At 39.4% G+C, this 22,737-nt stretch overlaps 2 protein-coding genes and 2 non-coding genes across 5 annotated transcripts; 2 read left to right on the top strand and 2 right to left on the bottom strand.

Moving 5' to 3' along the window:
* The first annotated feature begins 1,266 nt into the window (after positions 1-1,266).
* On the top strand, positions 1,267-13,584 carry nfe2l2b (nuclear factor, erythroid 2-like 2b). 2 transcript variants are annotated; one of them, XM_017703680.2, is made up of 5 exons: positions 1,267-1,386; positions 7,248-7,478; positions 8,719-8,781; positions 8,883-9,050; positions 10,377-13,584. In XM_017703680.2, the coding sequence occupies exons 1-5, from the start codon at positions 1,354-1,356 to the stop codon at positions 11,667-11,669; spliced, it is 1,788 nt and encodes a 595-aa protein (XP_017559169.2). In that variant the 5' UTR covers positions 1,267-1,353; the 3' UTR covers positions 11,670-13,584. The 2 variants fall into 2 exon arrangements, with proteins under 2 accessions (XP_017559169.2, XP_037392254.1); XM_037536357.1 differs by lacking the exon at positions 1,267-1,386 and having other exon boundaries at positions 7,347-7,478; positions 7,997-8,781.
* trnad-guc lies at positions 1,969-2,040 on the bottom strand. Its single transcript has one exon. It is a non-coding gene; the product is annotated as a tRNA-Asp (tRNA).
* On the top strand, positions 2,385-2,503 carry LOC119262948. The gene has a single exon (XR_005130020.1). It is a non-coding gene; the product is annotated as a 5S ribosomal RNA (ribosomal RNA).
* A 2,538-nt stretch (positions 13,585-16,122) lies between the features above and the next one.
* On the bottom strand, positions 16,123-22,188 carry mtx2 (metaxin 2). Its single transcript, XM_017703681.2, has 10 exons — positions 22,018-22,188; positions 20,705-20,752; positions 20,559-20,605; positions 20,374-20,446; positions 20,074-20,150; positions 19,063-19,155; positions 18,867-18,905; positions 18,058-18,183; positions 17,279-17,355; positions 16,123-16,728 (listed from the first exon to the last, which is right to left on the bottom strand). The coding sequence occupies exons 1-10, from the start codon at positions 22,055-22,057 to the stop codon at positions 16,521-16,523; spliced, it is 828 nt and encodes a 275-aa protein (XP_017559170.1). The 5' UTR covers positions 22,058-22,188; the 3' UTR covers positions 16,123-16,520.
* Between the last annotated feature and the right edge of the window lie 549 nt (positions 22,189-22,737).

The following is a 22,737-nucleotide window of genomic DNA, read 5'->3' as shown; positions in this document are numbered from 1 at the left end:
CCATTATACTAATGAAGAAAAAAGGAGTATGGCTGGATATTCGCTTTCATTCACTGCAGTGTTTATGCTTCTAATGGACCATTCCTTTAAAAGTGTTCTTAAATTGATAGCGGAAGCTGTTTAAGAGAAAACTTATTTTATATAGCTGTTACTAATGGACAAAATCACCAGTATATCTAAGTCAGTGGTTTTGAGTTGTGGTCCTGGAGTGTCACTGCCACGAACCTTTTAGAGCTGGAATGCTAGAAAAAAAACTTTTATATATGGACCACAAAATATTAAAATTGTAAAAAAATATATGCTTCATGTAACTTCTGGGTAAACATCCTACCAGATGGGTAGTTCACCTATTTTTATTTTTCTTCTCTAGCTAAATAACTAAAGGCTGTTTTACTTATTTAAGAGAAAAATATATAACTGTAGGTTAACACTGATGGCAGCAATGTAATAAATAAGAGACATACACTTGTGTAAAATGATCAAACTGTAAGTCACTCTGGATAAGAGCATCAGCCAAATGCCGTAAATGTAAACATACATTTGATAAATAAATTATGAAGAGCACACACACACACTTTTCTCCCTCAGGGTTGGGGGGGGGGTTGCCAATTCATCGCAGGGCAGACAGACAGACATACACATTCACACACACTCACACCTAGGGGCAATTTAGCATGCCCAGCTGGCCTGACTGCATGTCTTTGGACTGTGGGAGGAAACCGGAGTACCTGGAGGAAACCCATGCAGACATGGGGAGAACATGCAAGCTCACCCAGCCGGGGAATTGAACCCAGGCCCTTCTTGTTGTGAGGCAACAGCGCTATTATGAAGAGCAGTGCACTAAATAAGCATGAATTTTAGAATTATGGTTTTAGGACACCAGAATTTAATACTACACATCTAGCATACGCTGCTTCTATAGATTCAGTGAATGGAAGTCAGAGTAAATGTGAAACTCCAAATACTTAAACCAGTGATCCTAAATCCTGGTCTTGGATTATCACTGTCCTGCACACTGTAGTTTCCTCTGCTCCTAAAACACCTGATGAAAATAATGAGCAGGCCCTGTCTGAGCTGACCTGAGCGTGCAAGGGGAAAACCCTTAGAGCACGCGGGGCAGTGCTACCCCAGACTGAGATTGAGAACCACAGAAGGCGTTCCGCTGTGGTGCCTTAGGAGAATCTCATTGGCTGGTCTTAAAGGTGGGCGGGGCTTAACCAGACAGGAGTTTTGATCCCCGCAGCAGGTTGGCTTATTCCAGAGTTTATTCTTCTGCGGACGGAGGAACGTGTGGAGGTGTATATGGAGGCACAACATCAACGGGATTAACAGCCCTGCTATCAAAACTTCATCATGGAAGAATCAGCAGTCCTCCAAAGCGAGGAGGTGAGAAAGTGAGACGTAGCGATAGTAATGACGGCTTGGGTAAAGCAGACAGAGCTGTCACGTTACAGTCGTATGTGCGGTGATCCGTTAACTATAATGATGCTTTAGCGCTCGGTCAGCCGGACAAGTCTGGACATGAAGGAAGGCTCGCAGCTGCTCTAAAGTACAGCGTTTAGCATTTTGCTTAATATCGACGAACAGTTTTATCGGGATGCTGGTGTCCTGTTTAAAGGTTTAAAAAGGAAACTTAGCCAGCATAGCAAATCCGGTGAAGATGAAATCAACTTCTTATTCTTATTAGTTTTTTCCGTTCCACCTTAAATGGCTAACAATAGAGCTTTATGTTCCAGCTCCGTCTCAGGCGCCAGAATGCACCACTTAAGGTGGAACGGGAATATTAACTAGAACAAGAAGCTGGCGCTTCTCACAGGCGCTCTCCACGTGGATCATGGGAACACAAGCCGAAAATAATGCGTACAATACAGCAGTTTTATTAGAGTTATCTATAATGGTGCCGTGCTGTACAAAGCTGTTTCACTGATTTACATTTTATTGAGTGGCTGGAAAAAAAGCTGTTTGTTTCTCCCCGTCGGGGAATCGAACCCCGGTCTTCCGCGTGACAGGCGGAGATACTGTCCACTATACTAACGAGGAGTGAGAGTGGAAGACGGCATGTGCGCTTTCATTCACTGTTAGTGTTGGCATTCCTGGGTCGTTTAGTACAGTAATGTGATATATGACGGAATACAGTGTGTAAAAGAGCTGTTTTGCGCCACTTTCAATATTGTGTAGGTACAAATTCGGTTTCGAATCATTTATGGACCGAGGCAGTTACTGCACTTTGTGTGCATTAGCTCACTGACATTAGCCAAGCAGTGTTAGCAGTTAAGTTCCTTCTATTACTGAAACAGAGTGGTGGTCACTTTCAAATAGGCAGTGAAATGACAGACTACTGCAGACTCTGACTTACAAATAGGCCTGTTCGCAGTGTAGCTTTTGCTTACGGCCATACCACCCTGAGAACGCCCGATCTCGTCTGATCTCGGAAGCCAAGTAGGGTCGGGCCTGGTTAGTACTTGGATGGGAGACCGCCTGGGAATACCAGGTGCTGTAAGCTTTTCTGTGTGAGTTTGAAGCATATTTGATTTAAAAAAAAATAAACATTGGGCATGAAATATGCTACACTTATCTAACCAACACATTTACAATAATATACATAGTGTATTATGTATGAAAACTTTGTACATGTATAGTATTTACTAGTATATAGTGTGTGTATATTTATATAGTATAAGTTACCAGAAAAAAAGTTGTTTTTTTTAATGTTTTGATAGTGGCAGGGAAAAAAATCAGTAACACATAGATGATTTCAGGTAGGCCCTCAGCTAAAGAGCAGTGTATAACAACAGGAGGGAGACCTGGGACATGGAGTTGCTCACACACAGAGGTTAAAGAGTAAGGCTAGAGGAAACAGCGTTAACATCCAGACAGCATAGTCGACTTCATAAAACTTAATGGAGACTTCATAGAACTTCATAGAAGGTTTGTAAATAATTTTCCATGGCGAGTAAGGTATTAGGGTAAAAAAATAACTGTATGTTTGTAGAAACCGTGTTGGCAGCATTGTAATGAACAAGAGGCGTAAGGTTGGGAAACACAGAATTAAAAGCACATTTAAGGACACAAAAATTCATTACTACAGTTCTGTTGTTGGCTGAGTGCTTCTATGGATTTGGGGCAGGAAGCCAATAACCTGGCTTTTTTCACTAATTGTTAGTAACGTTAACTTTTTTGACTGAACTTTTCCTTTTAACTCCCAGAACTCTTGGGAACGTCCATGTTGCTGTTGCTCGCTTTCTTAACTTACATAATGATTTCATAGTAGTAGTAGTTGAAGTAGGCTTTCCCACGTGAGCGAGTGAGTTAAAGTCTAATCCAAGTACAAAAAAATTACTCACAGACATTTCACTTCCGTTCTGGTGTGGTCCATGGAATATTATTTTAAGACAGGAGCAAGTATTACTGGCTTTAAAAAAAAAAAAGAAAAAAGATTTTTTTAAAACTTTGGGTTAAGAACTAATATCTGGTATCTGGACAAACGTCAGAGGCAATCCTTCATTTGTTTAATTTCCAGTCAGAACAGCAATGAAACACAACTAATTCATTTTCCAGCATCAGGGAAATTAGCTTAACAGATTTTTTTTACAGAAACCTCAACAACTAAGTTTCGCGTTGTCAGACAGATCTGCAACCACACCTTCAGAGTTCTTCGAAACTGGTGGTATTTTCTGCATCTCATGATTCAAGTAATTCCAAACACATTCAGTGAGAATGTTGAGGTCTGGACTCTGGGGTGGCCAGTCCAGTTCCAGCAGCTTCTTCCTTTTTACCCCACTGTGTTTTTCTCTTTCCTTATGCAAGTGGATTATCTTATATGTAATCTCCTCAGACGTATCTCAAATAAAAAGAAGTAACTTGTACTTATTAACTGTTTGACTGGAAATGAATTAAAAGTAGGGTGGTCTCTGACCTTTTACTGTACATTTGAACTAGCTTTATGCTTTAACTCAAGCTATAATAAATAGGGTTTCAGGGTTTTACGACTTATGTATTTAGCCAGTGTGGTGCTGTGTTGTGAAATTCAAATGTTTTGAGCCAGTCTCTGTGTTGCTCATAGAAGTCGTATGGCAGAGACAAGGCCAGACATTTACAAAGGCTGGAAATTCATCCATGGCTGTCCTTTATGCACACTGAGCCGTATCACCTTCCTACTCTTTCCTCCACTTCCATTATCAAATGTACCACATCTCCCGCGTTTTGTGTGTGTGTGTGTGTGTGTGTGTGTGTGTGTGTGTGTGTGTGTGTGTGTGTGTGTGTGTGTGCGTAGTGTAGTGTGCCAGACCAGCGGCGGTTCATTCACCTATCCGTTTTCATCCCTGTTTTTCTTGTTCTGGCTTTGCTTTGTTTTTTTTTTTTTTTTTTAGTTTGAATTGCTTTACCTGTGTCACTGAGTGAAAGGAGCTTATAACTAATCAGAACATGGCATTTAAAACTATGTGAATGCAGGGTAATGGGAACAGGACCTGGACTTTAAAGGGAATTTAATTGCTTTTTAAAAATTCTGTTGTTGAGATGTAAACAGTCATTTAAAGAGTTATGATGTGAAATGGTGCAATGTAGAAAAATTTACTGATTTACTGACACTGATTACCGACCCTGATGCCTACAGTACAAATCGCTGTTGTCAGAAGAAAACCTTGTATGTCCAAAATGGTAACTTTACAGGAAAATAAAAAACCTAATTTTCTTTGAATGCAAGTCAATGGAACCAGACATCTTTTCAGGTCATTTTGGGCCGTTTATTTTAGGCCATTCATCCTGAAATTGACATGAAATGTAAAGAACAGCCCCATTTTCAAATTATGGCAAAAACTGAAAAACAACAAAAATGGAGATACAAGGTTTTCTGACAACAGCCAAATATAGCATTCCTATTTACTATCCAAAACGACCAGTGAATAGTGGCAAAGCTGAAAAAAATAAGTTTTCATTGGTTACTATTTTGCCTCATAATGTGTAAACATGTACCTCCCTATTAAAATAAAAGTGCATTTTAGACCAAAACCTCTCAAAAACAAATATAAAACAATGTCTCAGGCATTACACACTTTATTCATAACCATTTAATGGAATAACCTTCTGTGCAGGACCTTTTTGAGCCAGTAAACACTTTTGATGTTTGGTTCCTATCACCACCACTGTCAACGGAAAATTTAGATTTTGCAAGTTTCTCTAAAACTGAGCATTTCACATCAAACCACTCCGAATGACTTTGTTTACATCTTAACAGTTATATTATTAAGAGAGTACATTTCCAAAATCTGTTGAATGTCCTCTTTAATGTAATATTTGTGTAGTTAGGCAGAAAACTCTGCTGTGGTTATCTATGGTTGTACATTAACTCATGATCCCTTTCTCTTGCCTCCCCCATGTGAACTGAATCTGTTTGATGTTGTTTTTTATTTGTCTGGTAGAAGGCCAACAGTTAGCTTAATTATAAGAAAGCTGAAAAGGACAGACAGATGACAAACTACAGTCACCTTTACACATCTTTGGTTCAGATACAGCAGCTGATGTGTGCACCTTTTTCACATTATGCTGTAGGTGGTGATAATAGCATGACTGTGTACTGACATTACTAGAAAGCATGTCGGCACAAACACAAAAATATATTGAGCGAATGTGATAACAGACATGGTAGTAGATAAGCTCCTTCAGTGGTGGCAGCCATAACCTCTGAACACACTCACTATCAGGAGATTACAGGGCTGTTTTATTGTAGGTCAGATAAAGTAAAAAGTGTCTTGAAGTGTCTGCTCAAAACTTATCAAATTATATGTATGTATCACTGTCTGATAAAACTGTGATCTTCACTGGTTTACAGACATATTGGAGATCTTTAGCTTGGTTTATATGTAACTGGTTGAGTTAGGCAAGAGTTTAATTTCACCCTTAACTCATATATTGTTGATCAGACATGTTTGCTGTTTGAATTGTGCTTTGTTAGTTTTGCACTGAAGATACGAGGCTAATGTTGCTACCAAGTAATGAAATTCTCCACTCCAGTTGGCATAAAAAAGCATGTGTAAATCATCATAAGCTCGCCTCAGACTATTTAAAGGTATTGATTATTTTAAAATAGACTTGATTATATGATTTCTGACACTGTATGATATAAAATGGAGTTTTTAAACACTGTGTCCACTCACTGTCCACTTGGTTAGGCACTCTTACCTCGTCAGTCCACCTTGTAGATGGTAGTCAGAGACGATAGCTCATCTGCTGCTGCATAATTTGCGTTGGTCATCTTCTAGTCCTTCATCAGTGGTCACAGGACACTGTTGGCTGGATATTTTTGATTGGTGGACTGTTCTCAGTCCAGCAATGACACTGAGGTGTTTAAAAACTCCAGCAGCACTGCTGTGTCTGATCCACTCAGACCTGCGCAACACATTAACACACCGCCACCACGTCAGTGTTACTGCAGTGCTGAGAATGATCCAACACCCAAATAGTACCTGCTCTGTGAGGGTCCATGGGGGTCCTGACCACTGAAGAACAGGGTAAAAAGGGGCTAGTATACAGTCTGTAACTGTAGAACTACAAAGTGCAGCTATACAGTAAGAGGAGCTGATAAAATGGACAATGAGCGTAGAAACAAGGAGGTGGTCATAATGTTATGCCTGATCGGTGTATATTCCTCTGTGAGAGCAACATGTTAGAACATTGTCCACTGAGAAGAAAAGGCCATGTGTAGAAAAAATGTGAGTCCTCATTAGCATCTTCAGTTATACAGCTGAAGTCAGTTTTTTTCCCTGCTGGAAAAACTGGCATATGCCAGCATGCCTGGTCACCAGCAAAACCAGCATATATTGTGTTTTAGATGCTGGTGTGCTGGTCAGCAGCAAAGGATGTTATTAGGCTGGTCACCAGCAAACCTGCATATGTTTTGTTTTGGATGCTGTTATTCTGGTCAACCAACATTATCATGCTGGGTGACCAGTTCGGTTGCCTTTTTAATGAACCAATATCCATTCATTAATTCTAATGGATTCCTTAAATATCACAATTAGTCAGCATGCACACCCTACTCTACCGTAGTTATGTGCTGTGTCTAGTCTAGTCAGCGATGTTTAGCTGTCTATAGGTTGCTGTGGGTGTGTATTTACTTTACGCATATGTGCTGGCAATGGTGCGCAGGGAGGATTTAGTTGTGAAGCCAAAGGCTTAATGGCATGTATATTCATGTAGAATGCAGCATGAAGAAAAAAGTGACATAACCGCTTTTTTCTGTCTTCCAGGAGATCAGTTTGATTGACATCCTGTGGAGGCAGGACATTGATCTGGGCGTGGAAAGGGAGGTGTTTGACATCCACTTTCAGGAGAGAGAGGAGGATGCGAGGAAAGCGAGGAAGCAAGAGGAAGAGAAGAGGAAACAAGAGAAAGAGCTGGAGAGAATTATTTTAACACTTGGGAAACTGGACAAGGAAACTGGAGAAGTCTTGCCCCACAGTTTATCACAAATCTTTCAGGTAAAATAGTTCATACATGCATTTGCATGTACACAAACATGAATACACAAATGCACTGATATAAGTAATGCACTGAACTTTATTTATTTCAGATAATACTAATAATACTACTACTACTACTACTACTACTATTACTACTACTACTACTAATAATAATAACAATAATACATTATTCATCTTTCATACATCAAATGCAGCTCAGTGTGTAGAATATGATTAAACATTGTAACTAATACATAGGATAAACGAAGAATAAATAAAACAGTATGAAAAATAGAATATAGGATTAAAAATCTATATTATACAAGATATAATAAGAAACAATATGAAACATTCATGCAAACGTCAGAGACTATACAGCTATTAAGAACAAGTTATTCATTTTTAAGGTGAGATTTCTAAGTGCTTAGACATAAGACAGTTTACTTGCATAAGAAAGGATCATTTCAAAGGATAAAAAATCTTTCAGCAGGAACTTAAGCTCAATGATTTTTCAGATGTGAAATTTCTTTTTTCAGATCTGAAAAAATCCATAGGCGTTTCTGTCCATCTTCCACTGTGAGAAGAGAACTCAGCGCTATGGGTCAGAAAGGATGTGTAGCTGTCAAGAAACCTCACTGAGAAAACAAATGAAGAATAACAAGAAAAGAACATTTGTAAATGACACAAAGATGCTCCCAGTGTTCTCAGAACAATGGACTGACCACCCCAGAGTCCAGGGCCCAACATCATTATATGCCTTTAAGATGATTTGGACTGTGAGAAACAGAAAATTCAACCAACTTCTAAGACTGAACTTCGGAGGCGTGGAAAAAACACCCCTCCAGATTTTTGTTAAAACTGAAAGCAAGTCTATGAAATAGGATTACAGTTTTAGAGGCTTTTATGTAATTTTCAGTTCATTATATATCTTCTGCTTTCCTATGACTAAAAAATGAATAACCTGTACTTAATGGCTGTTTTAAGTGAAAAATAACCCTTGTGTGGTGTTTATGTTTGTTACTCGGTGGTCTGGGGGAGAAGTCTGGTTCCATTGACTTACATTAAAAGTATAGTAGGTTTTTGCCTTCTCCTGTAAAGTTACCATTTTGGCAATATGGGGTTTTCTTCCAACAACAACGATGTTATATTAGTAAAATACTTCTTTAATGTATAATTGATGTAGGCATTTGAGTCAAGCTTTTCTCAGTTTCTCAATGGCACCCGCACACACCCAGCTTAACCGTTCCTTAAATTTCAGGGAGCTGATGATTCCACCACACTTGATCCATACACTGAGCTCATGGCCCTCCTCCCCAGACAGGTAAGACATCCACACACACAGAGACACACAAACAGTTGAACCTGTAATTATTATCTTCTGAAAACCGATTTCTATTGCTTGCCCTTTCCCCTGTATTACAGACCCCGCCCCACTCTCTGGTTTCCCCTGGCAACGTTCATTCCACACCTTCCTCTCAGGGTTCTCCCGTTACCCAGAATCCCCTGCTGTCTGCACTGCTCTTCTCTAAGAAGCTGCCCGCTGAGGAAGAGAAAGCTTCTATTGAGGTCTTGCCGTTGCCTGATCTGCAGGTAGCACACACACACACACATACACAAACACACACACACACACACACACAGTCAGAGTTCTGGCCAGTACATGATTATTTTCACATCCACACCTTCTTTTGTGTTGAATTGTGCTGTCTGGGCTATTGATTTGTAGCAGTGTTTCAACATAGTGGTCATCATATATTTGTAATAACACCATGCACATTCTAACAGTGAGTGCTGTAGCATTTTAGGTATCTTTAAGTATATTTTAATTTATTTTATTTTATTGTTGGACAAGGACAGTAGAGATAAACATTTTTACAGAAAAATGTAACAGATATAATGTATGTAAGACTCCTGACTTAATTTGCGGCCTCTGTCCCTGATTAGACTTCTAAAATAGATAAAAAGGTGATAAACTGCATGTCTATTTGTAAATATGAACACTATTGTTCAAATTTCCTATGATTAGCTTTGTAACATCAATGATCTTATAAAAGAATTAACATCCAGAATTGTTCATATTTGAAAAGTGATGATCACATCTGGAGATAAATAACTTGGCAAAGTCATTGTAAATACATAATTACAGTATATCATTTACAGTATATAATAACTCAAAATGTGTTACTCCTGGTCAGTATTTTGGATGAGTGGGCTGTACTAGTAGCTCACACTGCCAGAACATCACATTTGAGAGCCTCTGAACAGTTACAGCAATGGAACAACGCAGTGAGCTGTCTAAGCTATCTACTGATCATATTTGTTTAAATGTTGATGTGTACCATCACGCAACAGTTATAGCAAGCTAACAGAACAATCACAGTATATTTCCTGTTAAACTTAATTAAGTTAAATTGTTACTACTTTTAGCATAGATTATTAATACTAACATAATACTGCAAATCCTATAAAGGTGCTAATAGAAATTAACATTGTTGCAGTGTTGGAAATGAGATAAACATAGCCTTCTTGTAAAGCAAATTAATTATTTCATGTTTTTCTTACAAACTGTTTGTGGTGCTGTAGTTCTTGGGTCCACTGAAGTCCAAAATTATGTGTTTTTAGTCATTTATTAACAACAAGTAACATAATGTGGATGCCAAAAATGAAAGCTAATTTTGGTGCAGTTTTTCCTTGAATCAGCTGGAGGGCTCAGCCATAAAAGCCCATCTCTGCTCAAAACCATTGAAACAAACAAAACATCTAAAAGTACAATTTTTCATTTAGTTCATAAGATTTAAAAGTTATTGTTCTTTGTAAATTAAAAAAATAATTCTAAACCATTGAATTACTTATATTTTTCTGTAAACTGTGGTTGACTGTGTACTAATTTTACTGGTTTTGTTCGTTGTTCTCCAGCCTTATTTGGATCTCTTGGAGGCTCATGTTCCTGAAAGTCCATGTGAGTTGCTGGAGGAGAACACGGAAACAGCCATGGTTTCTGGCCCACATCCACTCCTAAATGTGCACTCTGGCCCTGCTGAGACGATCCAAACCTACACATGCGCAATTTCTGATACCAGTGAAGGATCTCCACCATTAGAACAAATACTTCCAGAATCAACTGAACTCGAACAAACCTTTAGTGAACCAAAAGACCTCACAGAATCCTTCCTAGACACAATTATGAGAGCAAGTCCACCTGACAACCTAAACCAGATGAGTTTAGGACAATGTGAGCTCAGACACAATCAGAATTGTTTGCACATACAAACAGAAATGCACCCAGAGCATGCAAACACAACAGCACCTGAACATTCGCTATGTCAACACAAGCTCATACCAAACGACTCATCATATGTCACAGACGATATGATATTGTTCAGCCTTGAAAGCTCCAGAGTGCCCATAGATCTAGACATGTCCCTATATGGAGAGTTTAGCACCAGCCAATCGGAGGATAGTGTCTGTGTCCAGTCAGATCACAAAGAGCTGCTGGATGTGCCTGTCCTATCAGAATTGGTGGATCTGCAATCTCCACTTTTCCCCCCATCTGAAACAGACATCAGTCTACAACAGTCAACACAGGATGATTCACCCCCAAAAACAGTCTCTGACCAATCTGAGCATTCAACTGAGGTCAATCACATGAGTCCTTCATTTGAAACAGCCTTCCAGTCACAACAGGGTCACCACAGCTGGAGCCTATGCCGTGATGAACAACGCGCTCAGACCTTAAACCTTCCACTCAGTGTGGAAGACATCACCAGCATGTCGGTGGACGCCTTTAACGAGGCCATCAGCACTCACAAGCTCAGTGAAAGGCAGCTCAGCCTCATGAGGGACATCCGCAGGCGTGGCAAGAACAAGATAGCTGCTCAGAGCTGCCGCAAAAGGAAACTGGACAGCCTGGTGGACCTGCAGGCTGAAGTGGAGGCGCTCCGAGAGGAGAGCCAGCGAAGGCTGAGCGAGAGAGAGAGGAATGCCGCAGCTCTGTGTGAGACCAGAGAAAAACTCAGCAAGCTATACGACAAGGTTTTCTCTAAGCTGAGGGACGAGCATGGAAATCCTTACAGCTCAAAAGAATATAAGCTGCAGTACAGCACTGATGGACAAGTCTTCCTGCTGCCCAGTACACCACACATGAAGAAACGCACAGGAGTACACGCTACAGTCACGCACGAAGGGGAGGACCTGTCTGCTGCCATGTAACATACATGAAGAAATGCTTGTGAATTCACCCTACAGTACAGCACTAATGGGAAAAGTGCATAACTTAATGAACAGGGTTATGTCTAGCTATAAGCACCGTAAGCTGTTTGCTTAGAGGCCCCTTAAAAATTTTCAGTGCCACACACTTACAGCACTGTGCAAAAGTCAGAGACCACTGCTCATTTATTCACTTTCTAGGAGATTACATATAAAATAATCCACTTGCATGAGGAAAAGGGGTACGTCAAAGGAAAATAAGTGGAAAAATGTGAAATGCAGAGAAAATGAGACTCATAACTGCGTGAAACCTGGGAGACCGCCAAAACTGTTGTCATCAGAATCAGTACTTAAAGAAATCTGCCGGAAAATTTCAAAAATCTCCAAAGTTCAGTATTAGAAGTTGCCTGAAGTTTCTGCTTCATATGATCCATGATGTTGAGGTCTGAATGGCTTATCTCTCAAAGATAAAGCTTGACGTACTGTTTATCTGATGGTGACAGTTTTGGTGGTCTACCAGGTCTTGCGTGGATGTTCGGTATAGCTATTAATGATTCCAGTTTTGGAAGCTCACTGATTTTCCTTCAGATTTTCCTGTATGCACATGGAGCATCTAATCTCTTAAGAAATATCTCTTGACGAATGAATAACTTGAACTTAATGCCTGCAGATTAAATAAAAGGCAGCCTCTGACTTTTTGCACAGTGCTGTATGTTGAAGGCGTGGTCCGGACTAGTAAATATAGTTATATAATTCAGCTATGAGCTTCCAGTTGAACACCAAGTTGGTTGAGACGTTGCAGTTTCATTGTATTATTTTGAATGTAATTTTTGGAAGAAAGTGTTACTTTTTTTTTTCTTTTTTTGTCACTTTTGTCCATAATATCCTGCTTAAGCCTCTGGTCAGATAGGATCAGGACATGCCTAGAATAGTTTCTAGAACAGTTCTGTACTAATGGGAGAACTTATGTACTGCCTATCCCACACATGATCAAACAAACATAGACCTGTACAATCACTCAAGATAATATGTACATGCAAACCTACACGCTGCAGACAACGCAGATTGTATATATACTATACCTATATATCGCACATGCATACACCTACTTATTACAGACATGATTAGCCTAGCCTACCTATTGCCACACCAAATTTACCTGATGCAATCACTTTGAAACTTTAAATAATAGCATATTATACTGAGTAAAAATGACAAAAAGGAGTTTCCAAAATTGTGGATAAAAAATTATTAATAGATAAATCTTCATGTTTTTGTCCATCATAAAAGAATTTTCCCTTTCAAGATGCCTTTACTGTAAAAAAAACTGCAAATGACATAAAGAAGCTGCTATTGTTCTCAGAACAATGGACTGACCACCCTAGAGTCCAGACCTCAACGGTACTGAATGTGTTTGGAATGAACAGCATCGTGAGAAGCAGAAAATGCAAATAACTTCTAAGACTGAACTTAGGAGTGGAAAAAATATCCCAGCTGATTTCTTTGAAAAAGCAAGTCTTTGAAAAAGAACGGGAGGATGTTGTATTTGTTTTTCTATGCAGTTTTCACATATGAATATGTCATTCTGCTTTCCTCCTGATTCTTAAAAATGAATAACGTGTATTTGTTGGCTGTTTTGACTGGAAATGAAATGAATGGAGGGTGGTCTCTGACTATAGTGTAGGAGGGTACAAGCACCTGCTTGTATGAGAAGGATTACACATCCCTTTCTTATGGACAATGTGCACAAACATGTGTGTACGTTCCCTCTTTCTACACAGTGGCAGAAAAAACATGCAATAGCTTACACGAACACACCCACTTGAATACACAAAGACAAGGAATGTGCTTTACACCTGCATATGACATAACAGCGTATAGCAATGAAGGGTGTGGGCTTGCGTGGGACAGAGCCAGTATTGGGGGGGGGGGGGGGGGGGGGGGCAGGGTGGTCAGAGAGAATGATACAGACTGACTCTACATGCTTTTCATCGCTCTCTACCTGGCCAACCTTTTCTCCTGCAGGAGGATGAAAAAACGCTCTTCAGCAGATCAAAAGAGACCTTTGTGCTTTTTCAGATTTTTTTCTGTGGCTTTTAGGTAAAGGAAACATAGTGTGAGTTTTTCCCTCATCTTGGTTCTCCTCAAGTAGATCTTGTCCTTGAAGCACTTATGAATGTTCAGTGCATTCAGAATATTGCTGTTGATTCTTATATGTTCTTACATTGTTATGATTTTTAACAGAATAAAAAATTGAGAATGAGATGTGTAACATCATTGAGTGGACACTTTTTTGAGCTTTGAGGGTCTTTGAGGGCAGCTAAAGATGTTTCTAAATCATTTACACTTCAATGCAATTGCAATTTTATATCCCCAACCTGTAGATTGATACAAAATGACTTACCTGAATCATGAGAAGCAGAAAATTCAACCAACTTCTAAGACTGAACTTATAAAAGTATGAAAAATATCCCTGCAGACTTTGAAAAACCATATTATGACAATTTTTGCCTGAAAAATAATGAGTCTGACTTTTCTCCAGGATTGCAGGTTATAACACGTAAGCACAACTAGCAGAAACAAAATCACACTCTTCCTGTATGCTGAGATTGTGCCAAGCTGTAGTCTGTTTACAGGACCTGCAGGAGGAAATAGTACTGCTTGACTTCAGTCCTAGGCTTGATCTGTGCCTATTTTAAATCAGATGCATACCAAATATAAATGATGAAGAGATTGCTCTACTAAGTGCCAACCTGATCAGAAAGACTATTTTTGGTTGATTTTACATCTACCTATGACAAATTTAGGGGACATTTTTATTTCTAGGGTTAGGGTTTGGAAAGCATGGCCCTCTAGTAAACAGTAATAAAAGCTTAGCCCTCCATGCATAAATCTATACGGATTTCTCATTTCACTAAAGTTTAAATCGCAAATTTATAGGAAAGGTTTAATGAGAACCGCTGAACTAGCTTTATTTGAATTCCTAGCCAGTTCAGCAGTGTTTGGTTACTTGTGTGACATCAGCAACATTATAAAGGAGGAGACAGGCCACTGGTTAAAATATGAATAACAAAGCTCATAATGCTCAGCATGGCATCTGCTGGCAGAGAAAGTCCCGCCCTTCTGAAAAAAGAACCAATCGGTTACGCCAAAGCCCCCCTTGTTGTATAGATTTGTGCTGTTCAGTAGCTAGAACAACCCCAAGAGTTAATGAGCCAAACACTACAAACCATTCAGATTTTAAGTGATTTCAAATATGTCTCTGAATCAGTAATTTGACCTTCAGTTGAGAAGTGCGTGAAATACCCCCTGGTATTTGGAAGGGGGGGTTCCATGTTAGCAGTGCTGGCTGGCCTGCTAACTCACTTGTCCCTATTAATTGAGATCTTACACATCTCCTTTTGTGTCTTTGGTTTGTGAACTTAATATCTGCATCAGACTCTTGGGAAATCGAGCTAATTTTCAGATACAAATATATGCTATGGCACACTGTAAAGGTTTTCTTTACCAAACAACAATCCAACATTTCGTGTTACTACTTAAGCTACAGATCAACAAAGTCAAAAAAGGTGTACTTTCGCTCATAAACAAAAGTTCTAATAGACTAATTGTCTCTCATTTTCGAAAGCACTGCAGAAGAAAATCTGCCCTCTACTGGACACTCAACATCCCTATAATTTCTACAGCCAGGTTTGTGTCCAGGCCCAGATTAAACCCATCTAGAATTAAATGGATTTGCAACGGGCAGTGTAAATTAGTCTGACTGTCCAAACCTGCACTTAATCTGTATGGCTGTACTAAGAGCTTAAATAAAGTGTCGGTAATTGTCAGGTGGCCTAGACCCAACACTTAAACGGGTGGTCTACAACATCTTTTATACTTATTAAAATTTTTGGCCTCCAGTTTTGAAAACTCCTGTTTTTTTTCTTCTCTAATTTTCCCTTAACATTCTCTTTCTTTAAGTGAGTGGATTATATTGTATCTAATCTCCTGAGAAACAGCCGCTTCTCCCCTCAGGGTCGTGGGGGGGTGCTGGAGCCTATCCCAGCGGTCATTGGGCAGAAGGCAGGATACACGCTGGACAGGTCGGCAGTCTATCGCAGGGCAGACAGACAGACACAGACAGTCACTCACACAATCACACCTAGGGGCAATTTACCAATTGACCTGACTGCATGTCTTTGGACTGTGGGAGAAAACCGGAGAACCCGGAGGAAACCCACGCAGACACGGGGAGAACATGCAAACTCCACACAGAGAGGACCCCAGTCACCCGGCTGGGGAATCAAACCCCTGAGAAACATCTCCAGAAAAAATTATAACTTTTCCTTAATGGTAATTTTAACTAGAAATTAAATAAATTAAGCATCTCTGACTTTTGCACATTACTGTATGGACAACAGACCTTTTCGCCAATTATTGTTCATACAGAATATATAACAACAAAAACAGTAGAGACTTTGTAGTGGAGTTTATTTTTCCTTGTAGGCACTTCCATGTACATCATATGATATACTGCAGTGAACAAAAAATACTCCTGATGAATATTTCAGCTTCTATACTATTTCAACAGGCAAACTTTATATGGCATTGCGAGCAGGCAAAAGGACAGTTAGAAGAGTGCTGGAATATTGTGGAATGCTACTTGCACCTGAAGGATCTAGCCACCTCCCTCCTTCCACTGATCTGAGCGGGTTTTTTATATATATGCATATATACACATTAAGTCTGTACAATGATGATCAAGCCATTCATTCTGATATGATGCCACAAGATCAGCTTTGCTTTCACCACTGCACCACTAACATTACATCAGTGGAGAGAGGGACGTTACTCAGGCACAGCGGCAGTGCCTCAAATAAGGGAGGGGCCTTTTGAGAGTTGTGAGGTTCCTGATTGGCCGTCTCTGTCCTGCTCTTCAAAATAGGTCTGTTCGATTCGTCGGCAGAAGGACAGAAGATTGCTGTAGGACTTGATCTTCTCACTGAGTTCATCACTGGTCAGGCGTGTTGTCAGGATTGTGAACAGATGACCAAATACCAGGGCATCCAACTCTGTTGGCCTTCAAGCATTTTAAGAATTCACGCATTAGAATTCATGGAGTGATATGCATTGCGTATGTATCAGTTCACAGATACCCAACTCCCATCCTTGAGGGAGACAAATCAGCACAGTTTAGTTTATTTCCCTGTTCAAACACACTTCGAGTGAGCTCATTTGTTACTTGCACCAGGCAACATGGCGCCACACCTGCCATTCTGGGAGAAAAAATTCCCAGGTAAGGCAAACCTTTAATTCTTGCAGACAGAGGGATATAGACATCTAAAGTCATGTCATGATTTTACAGTTGCTGTCATGCCCATTTTAGAAACTCTGGGTCTGAGCTGGTTTTGTTTATGACAAAAATGAACTGCATTTTTTAAAAATTGCATCCTGTGGTAAACTAAACGCAGTAAACAATCATTTTGGTTGGGCCAATAATAAAAATGAGTGGGTGTAGGCCAATCACAGGGCTATGAATGGAGGCAGGGGAATCACTGTGCTGCAGTCTGACCCTCCAGAACTATATATGCTCATAATGACGTGTCATCCTGAGTGTATTTATCACTTACTGCTTATTGAAGAAGTAGGGCTGGGTACCAAGTCGCTGGGAGAGAGCCTGACAACACTGACTAACATCCTCATACACCTGAGAGAACAGAAAATACAAAATAAACACAGTCTCTCAACACACCACATCTACACATAGGCCTGCACAGATCATCAGTTTTATCAACATACCCTCGCCAACATCAAGGTGGCAGAAAAGACAGCTAAGGAAAACACTGGGTAAGCGAGCTATGGTAGGTCTGCCTAAAGAAGCCACACATTCAGGAAAAATCACTGGGAAAGCCCCATTCAATGCAAATCACCAAATATCAACCAATCTAGGAATTCCAATTTATCCTCTCATGACATACGACACATTTTTAAAATGCAGCCAGTACAAAGTGATACATGCAAACCCTTTTATGTTTATCCAGGTTTTAGAGGTGAGAATCTTTAGGTACCTCATATTTTGATTAGATTACGATTCAAAGGGCTGCGATGCAATACTAAAACGATTATCGCTACATCTTTTTTTCTATACAGGACTTCTATTTTCATACTGTCTGAGGACTTGACACTTATCCTCTGTTTCTTTGGGGTTTGACAGGCACTTGTGTCAGACTGTAATAATTTCTGGGCAAATTCTGCTGCTGACTCTTTTGTCCCACCAAACTTCACTGGAGCAAGCGAAGTAATCAAATAGCCTCTAATATGGTGTCACCAATTTCCAAAAGGGAAACTGACGAGGCCAGTTTGATGCGGGCATGTTAAAATGAGTACCGAAACAGGTGGAGAAACATACCTGTTCTAGAGTCTTCCCTGCCCAGCCAATAGCATTCATTTTCCGACGGACTTCCCACTGCTTCTGATAGGCTAGGATGTGATTAAGAGGCCAAGAATATGGGCTACTGTAGCGTGGCCTTGTGATCTAAAAAAAATAATAATACAAACACAGAGTTGTTTGTGATGATAGGTAAAAATACAGGGTGTCCCAAAAAATTGACATAATTTCATAGTCTAATAACAGCCAATTCACCCACAAATGATCTCAATTTTTAACAAAATGTGTAAAAACTAACCAAGTTTAATTTTTAATGTTTTTTTCATGTTGACGAATGGCATTCACTAGAAATGAAAAGACATTTTGTGTGTTAGAATATGCTCAAAGAGTCAAACAAGAGTGTGCAGCATGCATTTTCCAGAAAAATCAATAAAAATGCACCAACTGGAAAGCCGATTGCTACGGAAAAGCTACACCATGTTTGGCAGGAGCTGGACTACCGACTTGACACGTGTCCCATCACAGGTGGTGCACATACTGAACATTTGTGAAATCGGTTATAAAATCTACATCCCTCTGAATTTCTTGTTCAAATTTTGATAAATAACTTGTTTGCCTAGGACATGTAGTTACTCAGATATTCACATCTCAAATGAAGTCAATTTTTTAGGGACACCCTGTAGCAATTATGTAATAACATGATAATAACTTTTCAATTCTTTTCAATGAATTTTCTAATTCAAACATTCACTTCTACAAATTCTAATGTGTATATGCTCATCTATATAGCATTTAATGTGCATGTATACGTAAGTTTGAGAATAACTTACCTCTGATGATGTGGTATCATCACACCATTGGATGTACAACTAGAAAGAAGTAAAACACACAAAACAAACCTTAAGAGTGTTATTGAAATTAAACCAGCTAGATTTTTATCTATAGTATTGATCTTCAACCAACATGACTAAAGCACATTAAACCTGCAGTGTAATTAACAGTATTGGTCAATATACTGGCTTGTACCTCTGCTGTGAGTAACATGTTGTTGACTAGCTCCATATAGGCCTTCATCTCTGCTCTCTGAACATCATCCAAGCCATCACTCAAAGAATGGCCCTACAGAAATGGGGAGGGAAGGGGGAAAGAGAAATTATCAAATTGATTGCACTGTTTCTGAAATCTTAAAGCTGTTGTAAAATCCTCAGTATACACGTTTGAATGCATACATCAACTGAATTGAGTTAATGCACCAATTATTAAAAAAACAAACAAAAAAAAAAAACAATGTGATTTAAAGAATCAATTTTCACCACTACCTTCCTGCCAACCATAGCCTACTATTAACCAATGACATTGCTTGGAGAAAGAACAGTTTACTGTGATGATTACTAATAAGGCATTTTATTTTTTACCGAATCTGGCATACTGAATGTTAACAGTCACACATGCCAAACAACCCTCAATTGTAAAATGTAAAAATGTACATGTATTTTCATTTGTATATTTGTGCAGTACTGTGCAAACGTCAGGGATCACACTTTTGTTTATTCAATTTCCAGGAGAAACATAAGAGAAGAAAACTCAATGTTACGAGTCTGGAAGAATGTATAGCCGTCAAGGAGCCGCGAAAGACACAAAATAAGTATAAATTACATAAGAATAGTGAAACTAGACAGCTGAGATTTAGACTAAGGTTTTATGGACTGATGAGTCTAATCTTGAGATCTTTAGAATTAAGAGAAGGCAGTACGCATGCTCTAAGAGCGATGAACCACAACAACCACCAAGTATAGTAGAGGATCAGAGCAAGTTTGGTGATGTATAACAACGTATGGAATTGGTGTTTGTTGGTGTTGAAGCTTATAAATACAAAGAAATCTAAATACATCATAATTCAAAATGTTTAACAGCAAGACAATGACCTCAAAAAAATTTTTCTTGAAGATTTCTTTTAAAAACTGAAAGCTGTGATAAAGGCAAAGGGTTTTGCACGATACTGTGTTTACTGTGTTTTTAAAATGTACATGGTCATACCTTTGCCTTTGTGAACTGCACTATTGGTCCCAACTCTGAGACAACTTGATTACCGACATGGATGAAAGGAACTTTGCCTAAAACAGGAATGATTAAGACAGAGATATGGTAGTTGTTAAGGTACAGTTCATCTCAGGACCCACGCTGACTGCACAAAGGTGCTCTGCATAAACAAAGACTGTTCTTAATGAACAAATATAACAGCCTCCGCGTAACTGACGAATACTTCAATGAACTCATTCACTGAAAGCAAACTTGACAGCCTCATCCAGAAATCTGACAGCATGGAAAAAACATTACCTGATGGTGACATGTACTCAGCATTGGCACGGCAACACACTCGCACTGGCAGACCACACATCCTTAGATATGCCTGAGAGACAGAGAAGCATTTTGCTACTTGACCTACAGGTTTTACTGGCTGAAAAAAGCTCTAAAGCAGTTTATAACGTAACAGTGTCTGTCTTTGACTCTTTTCCACTCACCTGAACTGCCAACGAGGATGCACAATCAGACAAGAGGATCTGATCCTCTAGGGGGGGAACAAAAACACAAAAGAGATGATGGTTTGCCTTGTACAGTTTTATAAACGAAATGTTGGATCAGTGTCAAATATTACTGCATGACCTACCCCTCAAAGGCTGATATAATGTGGCATTTTCAGGCCACGGCTCGGCAGCTGTGAAAAAGATTTTGAATTATAAATACAGCACACACAATCAGTATAAGATTACATATTCAGTATTCCTCCACACCTTCTGCATATTAGTGATTCCTTTTGATTTGACCTTTCTATTAACAATCTGCAACACATCAAGACTGTACCACTGATAGGTCAAGCAGCTTGCAAGCATCCTCAAGTAAAATTTGGTCACTTCAGTGAAATAATAAACATGAACCTGACAATGAGGAAAAACAGCATTAGGTACTCAGTTCCTCACAGAACTGCAGAGGAACTCACTAGAACATCCTGTACTAATTTACATAAGAGTGAAAGAGAGATACCGCAGCTCCTTTCTCCCCACTGCTGTTCAGCTCTACAACCAAAACCTCCCCAAGCAGAGAGTCAGACACTCTCCGTCATTAACACACTATGGATTCACACATCACTATCACGGACACACCACAAAGACCTATATCTTATCCTACCTCTAATTAATGTGCAATATCTGCTGCTGATAGATTGGCACAAGTGCAATACATACGCAAGTTCTGTGCAATATCTATAATCATTACTGTGCCATATCTACAATTTCTGTGCAATATCCAGTCTTTACCTGCTCAGAAATGTGCAATATCCATACAACTGCATGTGTAAACTGTAAATTTTATACAGTTTCTTAATTATATTTTTTACTTTATTTATTTCTATAGTATATCTTATATTTTGTATGATGCACATCTTTGTCTACCTACTGCTCTTTATCTGCTTACTGTGTATTCTGCTGTAACAATGCAAATTTCCCCCAGTGCGATCTTATCTTGTCTGAACGTTGTTAGACGCTATTCTTTTCTTTTCGGAATTATTCTGGTCCAAAGCAAAATTTAAATGAAAACAAACGTGATTAAGAACCCGATCAAAGCAAACTGAACTGTGTGAAAGTATGATAGTGTCAGTATTAGTTACCACCTGAAAACACAAATACATCAAAAGTGTGTTTGACTGCGGGTAACAGAGGGCATGTCGCTGCTGTTCCCCTCTGAAGCTAAACCTACCCCTGACAGCATTAAATAGGCCGCCATGGGGGGGAAAGTAGGTCAAATGAAGAAAGCTGCAGTTAGTTAAGCCATGAGAGAAAGAAAAGGGAAACGGGGCGACTGATGATTCAGGAGCACTGACAGGCTAACGCTAGCTGGCTAGCTCGTTAACCTGGGTTAGCTAGGTGATCTTATTCGGCTCTCTGCGGATTTTATCCGCCCTCACGTTGACATCAAAACACAGACCTGCCATCTGAGAGACGAAAGCCTCTGCAGCCAGAGACATGGCGATGCACGGCGAATGCTCAACACAAGAAAAGGAAATCAAGAAAAAGCCTTTAAACTAAAACACAATCATTTATACACAAGGGCAAAGAAGCTTCGGGACGAGACGTCGCTGGGCAGCGATTCCGGCCTTTCGTCCAATCATATGTGCCCGCTTCCGCCAGACGTTATAATAAAAGTCCTACAGTTTTTCTAGGGTTGCCAGAGCCGGTTTATGAGGAGCCTGGCCACTCCCTATTCCTCCCGTTATAAGCATTTTATATAATATGCATTTCATTAAAAAAAAAAAGAAAACTCACCTGTTTTTTTCCTTTTTTCTACAGCAAACGTGTTTCGGGAAAAACCCGCAGGAGGCGGGCTTTACTGCTAGAGCGGGATGATTGATTGGCGAGCGGAGAAGCTCATTGGCTGTTCGCGCTCACTGACGTCATGAACATACATAAGGCGCCGTTTTAAACTCCTATAACTCGCGTTTAAAAGCTCTTAAAAACTATAACAGCGACGTTAAAATGTTTTATGCTGTTCTGTTTCAGGAAATGATCGCATTCTTTTACATTAAAAATGTTGAAGCATTTATAAACTATGATTTTACTCAAATGCTCCAAAATAAAATTAGAAATAAGATCAATAAAGTGAAACAAAAAAGCTAAAAAAAAAAGTAAATAATAACAATAATTTTGA

Source organism: Pygocentrus nattereri, chromosome 30 (genome assembly GCF_015220715.1).
Source record: "Pygocentrus nattereri isolate fPygNat1 chromosome 30, fPygNat1.pri, whole genome shotgun sequence".
NCBI classification, from domain to species: domain Eukaryota; kingdom Metazoa; phylum Chordata; class Actinopteri; order Characiformes; family Serrasalmidae; genus Pygocentrus; species Pygocentrus nattereri.
Note: the sequence above shows the minus strand (reverse complement) of the source record. Positions and strands in the feature narration are given on the sequence as shown.